This window comes from Lonchura striata, chromosome 20, assembly GCF_050655825.1.
Source record: "Lonchura striata isolate lonStrDom1 chromosome 20, ASM5065582v1, whole genome shotgun sequence".
Lineage (NCBI taxonomy): Eukaryota > Metazoa > Chordata > Aves > Passeriformes > Estrildidae > Lonchura > Lonchura striata.
In genome coordinates this window covers 13,534,371-13,545,512 of record NC_140722.1, presented here as the reverse complement: position 1 = coordinate 13,545,512, position 11,142 = coordinate 13,534,371, and the positions used below count along the sequence as shown (strand labels likewise).

At 44.5% G+C, this 11,142-nt stretch overlaps 1 protein-coding gene across 1 annotated transcript; it reads left to right on the top strand.

Annotated features, from left to right (window-relative positions):
• The first annotated feature begins 568 nt into the window (after positions 1 to 568).
• MC3R (melanocortin 3 receptor) lies at positions 569 to 4,184 on the top strand. The gene has a single exon (XM_085558298.1). The coding sequence runs from the start codon at positions 970 to 972 to the stop codon at positions 1,945 to 1,947; it is 978 nt and encodes a 325-aa protein (XP_085414424.1). The 5' UTR covers positions 569 to 969; the 3' UTR covers positions 1,948 to 4,184.
• Positions 4,185 to 11,142: the final 6,958 nt, after the last annotated feature.

Sequence of the window (11,142 nt, the reverse complement as noted above, 5' to 3'; positions counted from 1 at the left end):
CCCAAACATTAATAGAGGTGACATTGCACTTGATTTCTGCAAAAACACAAGGTGGGAAGAGTTTAGATGCCAAGCAAGTGCTTTCGAAAAATCAAACTAGAGACAATTGCACCACAGAAATATAGAAGGAATGAAACACAGGGAAAATCTACTTTATGCTCGCCTGCTCATATGTGATAAATGAAAATCTCCTCAGTCCTGCAGAGCTTTAAATGGGTACAATCCCAGCTAAGACCAGTCCTGGTGCCCACTCAAAGATGCACGGAGGGTGCATGAGCATCCTGCCTGCCCCAAACCCTCCCAGGGCAGGAGCCGGCTGCCGGGAGCAGGCAGAAAGTTTTCCCGGATGAAAAGGCCGTTTTGCAGAGGATTTTGACGGGAAATCCGCGCTGCAGAGGGCGCCCGGCGGTTTGGGATGCGCCGGGATGCCGCTCCAGGTGCTGCGGCTGTCACTCACACAGCCGCTCGCTCTCCAGTGGCCAGCGCTCGGCTCGCGGGGCGAAGTAGGAGTTGGTTTTTCTTTCTTGCATCTATAAATCCCTTAGTCCTCGTCTCCTTTCTTCCCGCTGAAATAGCAACAGATGCTCGGCGGAGCTGCAGCATGCTGGCAGCCCAGCTGCCCCGGCAGACGGGGAAATTCCCGGCTTTTAATCGCCAGGAGAGCTGAGCCCAGCAATGTCCTGCTGCCGATTCTTCCCTGCAGAGAAAGCTGCTTGCTGCCTGCAGGCTTTGGAGCTCACTTTCTTCTGAAGGAAAGAGCAGCCTGACATAAAATTCACTATAGATGCAGATTGTTTGATGCTTGCACTTGTAAAAGTGACTAAAAGTCCTGCTTGACTGCACCCCATATGCACAGCAGCAGCTTGGAAGGACTTGTTTTCCCTTTTCTTGTTTTTTTTTTTTTTTCTCTTTTTAACCTGTGCTGTCTTAGGTCCACAGTCACTGGTGAGCTCAGCTGCTTTGCTGACAATGAACACCACACGCTTTGCATTCTCCTTGCAGCCCCTGCTGCTTAACGCCACCGAAGACTTCAACGACTCCGTCCCGACCAACCGCAGCGGCGACGGATTCTGCGAGCAGGTCTTCATCAAAGCCGAGGTCTTCCTGACTTTGGGGATCATCAGCCTGCTGGAGAACATCCTTGTCATCCTGGCAGTGCTGAAGAATGGGAACCTGCACTCTCCCATGTATTTCTTCCTCTGCAGCCTGGCTGTGGCAGATATGTTGGTGAGCATGTCGAACGCCCTGGAGACCGTCATGATCGCGATCCTCAGCAACGGCTACCTGATCATCGACGACCACTTCATCCAGCACATGGACAATGTTTTTGACTCAATGATCTGTATTTCTCTGGTAGCCTCCATTTGCAACCTCTTGGTCATAGCCATCGACAGGTACATCACTATTTTCTATGCCCTCCGTTACCACAGCATCATGACGGTGAAGAAAGCCCTGACCCTCATTGTGCTCATTTGGGTGGCTTGCATCATCTGCGGCATCATTTTCATCGCCTACTCGGAGAGCAAAACTGTCATTGTGTGTCTCATCACCATGTTCTTCACCATGCTGCTGCTGATGGCCTCGCTGTACGTGCACATGTTCCTCTTCGCCCGCCTGCACGTCAAGCGCATCGCGGCGCTGCCCGTCGAGGGCGCGCCCCCCCAGCGCACCTGCATGAAGGGCGCCGTCACCATCACCATCCTCCTGGGGGTCTTCATCGTCTGCTGGGCGCCTTTCTTCCTCCACCTCATCCTCATCATCTCCTGCCCCATGAACCCCCACTGCATCTGCTACACCGCGCACTTCAACGCCTACCTGGTGCTGATCATGTGCAACTCGGTCATTGACCCGCTCATCTACGCCTTCAGGAGCCTGGAGATGAGGAAGACTTTCAAAGAAATCGTGTGTTGCTGCTATGGCATGAGTGTGGGACAGTGCATGCTGTAAGCACCTGGTTTTGGGTGGAAAAAACACGCCATATGTGTATAAATATAAATATATTTATGTATACATTGAGATACATTTAAATGCAGTGCCTGAAGGAAGGGTGCAGGACAGACAAAAGCCTCCTACATGATGCCTTGTTTCCTACTTTTTAGAGTGAAAACCAGTTTCAACTGAATTATTTGAAGTTTTTTAAATAGTTATAATGGAAGGAAATCCAGAGTGGCTTACAAAACAGCTTCAAAACCTTGCTGGGGAAAATAAATCCTGAAAGGGAATGCCACCTTCCAGAGACTGAGATAAAATTCCCTCTAGCATTCGTTTGTGCCTGTTGCTTTATCTCCATGCCACTGCCAACAAGTCAGTGTTTTCCAAAAGATTTCATTAGTAACCTCTGTGGAAAGCTGTTTTTCCAAACACCAACAGGTAACAGCATTGTTCTACACCCACCTTTTAATGAAAGAATAGATTGACAGTTTTGCTGCTTGCCATAAAGCAGCCCAAGGAAAATTTTCAAAGGATGAAAGCAAACATTTCTCTTGCTCTGAAATCAGTTATCACCACAGTGTCAGTGACAGTGTGGCTGCAACAGCTGCCTGATAGAATAGACTCATGTGAAGGCTTTTGCATTATTTATTGTGATATAAGAGTATTATACCCTTGAATTTTTAATTATTTTTTTAAAGCTGGAATGCCCTGATCAATGTAGTAATTGCTATGTTTGTAAAAAATCACAGAAGCCTCCTTTTGATAAATCCTCACTAATGAGATCCATGGATCTGAACATCAGAAAAGAGCTAAAATGCAAAATACTTTGAATGCAGCTTTGTGTAAAAGCTGCAGGGAGTCCTTAGAAATATCCACCTCTAAGTTCAGCAGCTGGAAGAAATCAGATGTGTGTGGCAGATAGGAATTTATCCATTGAGAAATAAATCTCTTGGGGCAGGACAATAATAAATGTCCTTCCTTCAGCTCTGCCATCCTCTCCCAACCCCCTGGGTGCCAGTGGCATGCAAAGCAAGCACCTGCAGCTGCAGCAGTTCAGTCTTTGCCTCTGCTTTCTGCAGGAACAAACCCTGCAGGTGGCCCTCAGACAGTTATTGTTATGAAAACTCTCTCTTTTATTTCCCCACCTTCTTATTTTGGGTGCAGTTGCTGGGTTAAGGATATTATAATATAACTACTCTCTCTTTTATTCCCCCACCTTCTTATTTTGGATGCAGTTACTGGGTTTTTATTATTTATTTTTTTTTTCTGGGTCTCCCCTCTGCCAGGTGAGAATCTGTTCATGCCCCAGAGCTTCCCCAGCTCCTGTGTCCCCAGTTCTGCCCCACGCTGGTGCTGCTGTTTCAGTGCCAGTGGCTCCAGACCCAGCCCTGCTGCCTGTGGGGAGTCACATTTCACACCCTGCACCTCCTGGCCCGTGGTTGATCCTCAGCATCCCCCAGGGAACAGCCCCATTTCCCAATCTTACAGGCTGGAAAATCCTCCTGGGGCCAGGAACCACCTGTCCCCATACTCCAGCCACACTCTGGCCCACCACAAACCAACCTCACTTTCCTTATTTCTCTTATTTCCCTATTTCTCCTCTGATCACACCCTAAATTCCCTAATTGAGTTCTCACTTCCTCTCATAATCACATCCTCCAGACTTCCCCCTTTCCAACACTTCCTCTGTTCCAACACTTACCTAATCCTATAACCCTTCATTTTAGAATGAAGGGTTCTAAATTAAAAAAAAAAAAAAAAAAAAAAATCAAAACCTCACTGGAGCAGAACAGGCACAAATTAAAATTCTCCCCTTTTCAAGAAGAGACCAAAGAAAATCCCAGTGACTGGCCAAGCCAGATGCTTTCAGCTTTGTGTGAGTGCCACAAAGCCCAGCTCAGCAGCACCAAGCTGGGCTCTGCCAGCCCAGCCTGTCCCACCTTGCAGCACACGGAGATGAAACCAGCATGGGGAGCCACAGAACTTCCGTGGTGTGCAAAGACTGTGCCTACCTGTTGTAAAAAATCTCTGCTTTTTCCCAGTGTTCTGTATCCCCACACTCTGGAGCATGGTTTGCCACCATATTCTGCCTCAGGTTGTTGTGTATTTGTTGCACCTGGTGTCCTACTTAATTCTCTGCTGTCCTACTCCTTTCTCTTTTCAAAGCAATTTTAGCAGGACTGATTCATACAATGCTTTGCCTTTTAGCAAAACATAGTCTGCTGAATAAAATCTGGAGAGATCACTGAGAATCGTGTTTGCTTCTGTCAGAGCACCACATCACATCAAACCAGTCTGGGGGCTCACAGAACTGAAAATAGAGTCTAACACTGGGCAAAAGCCTCTTAATTCAGAGAATCATGGAATGGTTTGGGTTGGAAGGGACTTTTGTCAGCCAGCTCCACCTCCCACTGTCCCAGGCTGCTCCTGGTCTGGAATTGTTCACTCTGCCCACAGAGCTCCACAAAAAGGAGGGGGAAAACCCAAATTTTCAGTGCCATGTGCAAATACAACAGAAAGAGAATCCATACAATCCCCCAGAGATCCCTCAGCCCTTCTGGCAGCTGGTTATCCAGGAGGTGGGGTGGGTTTGTCCAGCCCCAGGTCCACACCCTCGGCTCTGAGCCCTGATTTTGGAATTCTGAATTGGATCTGGGGCACGGATCCAGGGTCACAACAAGGCTGCTCCTCCCTTGAGGGAAGGGAAAGAGGGAATGTCCATGGGACTGACCCCAGGAACAGCAGCTAGAGAGGGAATGCTGACAGCTACAGAGCCAGGGGAAAGGGAAAGGGAAAGGGGAAAGGGAAAGGGAAAGGGAAAGGGAAAGGGAAAGGGAAAGGGAAAGGGAAAGGGAAAGGGAAAGGGAAAGGGAAAGGGAAAGGGAAAGGGAAAGGGAAAGGGAAAGGGAAAGGGAAAGGGAAAGGGAAAGGGAAAGAAAGGAAAAGGAAAAGGAAAAGGAAAAGGAAAAGGAAAAGGAAAAGGAAAAGGAAAAGGAAAAGGAAAAGGAAAAGGAAAAGGAAAAGGAAAAGGAAAAGGAAAAGGAAAAGGAAAAGGAAAAGGAAAAGGAAAAGGAAAAGGAAAAGGAAGAAAAGGGCTGCACTGCAGCCAGTGGGACAAATGCAAACATTCTGGTGAGAGGGCAGCCCTGGCAGTGGTGCTCAGCCACCCCAGGGACAGAAGTGCAGCAGGAGCCATCCAAGAGACACAAACCCACGGGCAGTGCCCACCCCATCCCACCCCAGCCCTGCACCCTGGGCTGGGCACACAGCAGCCAAACCCACCCAACAGGGCAGGGCAGGGCAGGGCAGGGCCCTGCTGGCAACCAGAGCAACATTTCCAGCTGGGACTCTGCCCCTGAGCAGGACTGCAGTGAAATGCCACCACTTGCAGAATTGTCACTTGGAAATCAATTTATAATCTGCTCATAATAAGAAATGCTTGTTCCTTGAGGAGAGTGCTGGGCTGGAGAAGGTATGGGCAGTTTTCCCCAGATGGCCTAAGAAATGGCAAGCTAAATGATATCTTTGGCATCTAAAGGTGTCATTATTATGGATTATTGAGTCAGTTTTTCTGCAGGAAAATCAAGACATCCACAGACACTGTGAATTACCACAAACACTGTAGGATTACCATTTGCTCAAAGACATGTTAGGAAATCCTCATATATTTAAGACAAATATTTGAATTGACAGGAGCATGAGTTATCCTGGTAAGTCAACTCAACACAGCATACTCTGCAAATTACAGACGGATGTGTTTCTTGCACATTAAATTCAGCACTGTGCAGGCAATTTCCTCATCAATGAGTGTCTAAATATTTTATAATTGACAGGATTTGTATTAATGAGCAAATAACCAAGTCAGGCACAGAACCCTGCAGTCAGACAAGGTCATTATTCAGGCCATTGGTACAAACATTACATTGCCACTGAAATAAGAAGTTTCTATTTGTTGAGGGCTAGGTGGGGACCAGGGTTTGCTGTTTGGTGGCTTCACCTAAACCACTGAGGTGATCTGGGAGGAACCCACAAATGGGGTGTCACAAGAGCCACTGGAAACCCCTTTGCTGTTTGCAGCCCAGGCTCAGCTCCAGACCCTGGGACAGCAGGAGGGACACCAGGGGAGCTGGGCACTGAGACCCAGCAGGGCGCAGCAGCACTTCCACAGCTCCTGGCCCCACATCCAAGTGCAAAATCCACTCCGAGGGGATGATTCAAGTCTTCAGACTGAAACAGAGGGGGTCAGATGGGACATTGGGAAGGAATTGTTCCCTGGGAGGGTGGGCAGGGGCTGGGATGGAATTCCCAGGGCAGCTGGGGCTGCTCCTGGATCCCTGGCAGTGCCCAAGGCCAGGGCTGGGAGCACCTGGGACAGGGGGAGGTGTCCCTGCCATGGCAGGGGTGGCACTGGGTGGGATTTGAGGTCCCTCCCAACCCAAACCATTCCATGATCCCATGGCCAGGGATGTTAACACACAACAAACTCATTCTGGCAGAGCAATTCAGCTTTTCCTCACTCCAGGTGAACATTTCTAAGGAAAGATCAGGTAAAAAAACAGAGGCAAGAGAAGGGTGGGTGGGGACAGAGTCTGACCAGGGGTGTAAAACAGCTCTGGGTGCACATGGTGATGTTTGAGGTGTGGGAGAGGGCCAGGCTTAAGGGTGAAAATATCTTTGGTGCCAATCAGGACACAAGTGTGAAATCAAGAGTCTGCAGCTAATTAGGACAGGCTCCATCCTCATTCCTGTCTGATCTCACAAAGCCTGCATGTTACTCCTGTCTTCAGCCTTCAGGACCAAAGTGCCTCTTCACAAAACTCTTGTCTCTCAAAGTGAGTCTGAGCTTATTCTTCACTTGGGCAAAACACCACACCTTGCACTGGCAGCCTTTTGCTGCCTCTACTTACAGTCAATTATGTGCTACTTATAAAGAAATTTGCCTTTAGTAATCTTAAAACTGTACAGCATGTACTTGGAAAGGTCTAAATCTAAACCAAGGACTCATAATTTCAGGTTTTGAAACGGTACAGGGACAGTAAATAAATGTCATCTTTCATTTCCAAATTTCTCTTCATGAAAGCAACTGAGGTGGGCTTGGGGAATCCAAAACTTTTGGCAAAACAAAACAGAAAGGAGGCAGGAGCAAATATGAGGCATGCAGCAAATTTAAGCAAGTGATGAATGTGTTTGCACAGCCAGCTTGGTGCACAACACTTAAACCAAACGCTTCACTGCTGTCATCACAAGGGAGCTGCATTGTCTTGGGTGTTCATGTAAGACACCATCCATTTCCTCTGAAGGACAGCTGTGTGTCTCAGGGAAGCAGGAGCTATTTAAAGGGAGAACACAAACCCCTGCATTATGCTCTGACCTGAACATTCAGCTCCAGGGGAAGGGAACAGCAAAAAGGGACAGAATGCCCATCAGTGAACACCACAGCAGGGTAAAACGGATCTTTTTTTTTAAGCAGAATCAGCTACAAGTGCCTAAAATCAATTTTCCTCTCAGGTTTGTTTAAGCTTACAGGGACACCAACAAAACAGGGCTGGAAGAGGCTGCTTTGGGTCTCTGGGTGCCACTCTGTGCCCCCTTGCCAGCCTAGAGCTCTGGGCATTCTCTCTGCTCTCACCCTTCTCCTCTGCACCCCTCTGTTGGCACTCAAATGAAACTCAACAGATAAATAATTCCCCCCATTCCCTATGTGAAAAACGCCCATCACTTGGTTTTTAAAATTTTAAAAGTTTAATAATAATAAAATGGTTATAAAAATAATAATACAATTAGAGTAATAAAGTTCAGAGTTAGGACAATTACAAGAGAATAAAAAGCAAAGAATTACAGAGTCTGGATGCTCTCAGACACTAAGTCATGGAAAGCATGACTTGTGAACAAAGGAATCACCCTTAAAACAATAAACTTGTTGCATATTCATTTATCCTTCATGGTTATGCACACATTCTATTTAAAACAAGAAACTCTGTCTGTTGTGTGTCAACTTTTTCCTTTAATCCCCTGGGGTCTTTGAGTCTGAGCAAGGCCTGAAGAAATCAGCTTCTTCTGGAAAGAACCCATAAATTCCTCTCCTTTGGAAGATTTAGTTGTTCTTTAAAGTGAGTATCTCATTCCTAAAAAAAAACTTCCCCCATATACACAATCTCTATTTTAACATTATGTTGGAACCTAAAACTACATTTAACACAATATATAAGATAATTAATACAGCACAACTTTCTAACACTGCACATATAATATTCATTGTAGCATTTGCGAAAAGCCAATCATAAAATATGCATTTTTCACACCTAGGTATTATTTGACAGTGCTTCCCTGTTTAATGTTGGGAAAAAAAAACACACAATAATCCATGTGTACACGTGACACAAACCTGCCATGCCATAAGTAAACCTAAAACTGTGTGGCTCCAGCTGCTGGGATGTCATTCCTGTTCCCAAAAAAAAAGCAGATGTGCGCCCAGGATGAGCTCTGAGCAACTTCTTCTTGGTAAATCCACTTTGGAGAGGCCAGAAGTAAGCATTTCAAATCAACTCAGGTAAATTCAATCAGCCAATATGACCCCACAGGGGATTCTTCATGAAATCAAAGAAGCTCCCTTCGATTAAAGTGAGAAGCAGCAGAAAAATGTGCACAGAGAATGTTAAATCAGGAATTGTGTGTATTTGTAGACAAAGGGACAGTTGCATCTTTTAGTGGTAAAAAGCTTTTACTAATGAGAAATCGTTCTCTTCTGCTATTTGCATTTAGATCAAAAAACACAGGGGTTTTGCTTTTAACTAAGCAAGAGGAGCTGAAACTGAAATTATTTCCAACTGAGAACGTGTACAAATGGACTTGTGGGTGTAATAACAGTGCAAGCATTGTTTCCATCACTGATTCGTGGAATTCAGCCTTACTGGGGATGATCTGAGATGGCATTTGGTAAGTCCTATTGTTATTGCCCAAAATCCATATATTCTTTTGTTCAGAACACAAGTCTCTTTAAAATAGGAACCAGACAATTCATAAATTCTGTTACAAAGGTAATAACTACTAAATACTAAGTTTTAAATGCTGGAAAATGGGAATGACATTGTAAAGAAGCAAATTATCATACAACAGTACATTTTTATCAAGAGATAAAGGAGTGTTCTTTCTTTTTCATAATTTCTATGAGTGGGTAATAAACAGGTACAAAATCTATTGAAATTAAAATCAGGCATACATGGAATCAAACAGGGTGCACATAAGTGACGAAATATTCTTCTTAAAAACCAATTCAGCAAGCAGAAAAAATGTGATGTTCTCCAAGTTTCAATTCATTGCTTTCTTTCCTCATATCATATTACTCTAACTTGGTCTGGGTTTGATTTCTGCCGTCTCTGGTTGTTTATTTAGCAGCTTCACCAGAAGCTGACATATCACTGTGAGTTCTCCTTGTAAAGGGTTTTTCTCTTGTATTAAAATACCTCCTTTGCTGGCTGACAGAAAAAGCTACAGCAGCTCAGCTCAGCTATTTCCAGAGGCAAACACAGAAATGGGGCAAGGGAACCTTTGCCTCCACCCTGTTCCCTTAGCAAGAAGATTTTATATTATTTTCTCTAGCCTCCAGCTGGTTTGGTGGGAATTAGTCCCAACCACTTCTCATTCCCAAAAGGAAAACCTCCAAAAGATTCCAGGAAATTTTGCCCTGTGGCATTGACCTTTCTAATTTAGTATTGTTAATTTGTACTAGCTAAAAACATATTGTACTTGTAAGGGTTAAATGACAAATAAGCCAAGAATCCTTTAAAACATAAAATACAGACATTTAAAGCACGCAAGACCAAATTACAAATTTCAATAACAAATTTTTTTTTTTCAAATACAAAAAAAAATATTCTAACAGATGTCTCAATTCTGTGTGATAGCACGAGCACAGTGAAAATCAATGTTCTCCTTCAAAATGGAACTCATTATCTCTCAGGCAGGGTGGATTTTAAATATCATCTTTTGACCTACGTGCAGCTCCTTACCAGAATCTACGAGCTGATAAATTACTGGCAGGCTGAAGGCAGGAGAAATATTCAAGCCCAGCTCAATTATCATGTGCAAAGCAATATGTGAAGAGGTGTTGGATTTCCCACTGGGCACCTCAGGTTTGCTTTTCTTTGGGAAAACTGCAGAAAGGGCTTTGCTTTCCTCTGGTTGATGCTTTGCTGACCAAAATGGGATTTAATGGTACCATGGACAGAAGCTTCTCTTGCATCCCTCCCTGCTGGTGCCCCCTGCTAAAGGAACAGGATTTCTTATTTAGCCACCAAAACCTGCTGCTCAGGAGCTCTCATCCTGGGAGGGGAGAGATCAGAGAATATGCAGGGGACCCCACGCCTTTATCAAAGTCAAATAATGAAACTAGAAAAGTTGGCAGGGAGGATATTTAGCCCAGGGAACAGAATTTTCAACAGACAGCTCAGGGAACAGGATTCCCTGGGAGAGCTGGAGCTATGTGACAGCTTTGTGCTTTGTTTTCTTAAATGCTGTCCCTTTGGAAGTTCTCCTTAATGAAAAATTATTCAGCTGCCCTGAAGTAATGCTTTCCTTTTAATGTGATAATTACTACCAATTTGTTGTCTAACTGCTGAGTAGAAAAGGCAAATAACTTCTGAGACATATGCACAAATATTGCTATTTGGAAAATTAAATCACTGCTGGACTGACTCCTTGCTTGCTTTGTTGGGAGCTGGAATGAGCAGGACATGCAACACAAGGTTGTTATTGAATACAAAATGAGTACACAGAATCTTGGTGAGTTCAAAAGAGAAAAAAACTCAGTTTTTTTCAAACATCTGGTATTTATAGAATTCTAAAGGTGACCGTGGATTGGAGGATGGAATTATCACCTCTCCAACCACACTGGTCCAAAGATCCATCAATCATTTCTCCCTCCTCACAGAGAAATACATAAACTATTTTATTTATACACAAAATTGTGTGGGAACTCTGACTCTCAAATATGTAAACGTTATCAGAAGACTAAAGAAGTTTTATGAGAACTTTAAAACTTTCAAAATAACTATAAAAGAAAACACTTTCAAAAATCAGGACAACACAAGGTTTAATATTACTTTTTCTGAAGAGATAAGCACATTGAGACAGCTCTGTAAATGGTGAGCAAGAGCCCTCCATGATCAAAACCACCACATCAAAGAACTTGGAGCAATCTGATATTCTAAA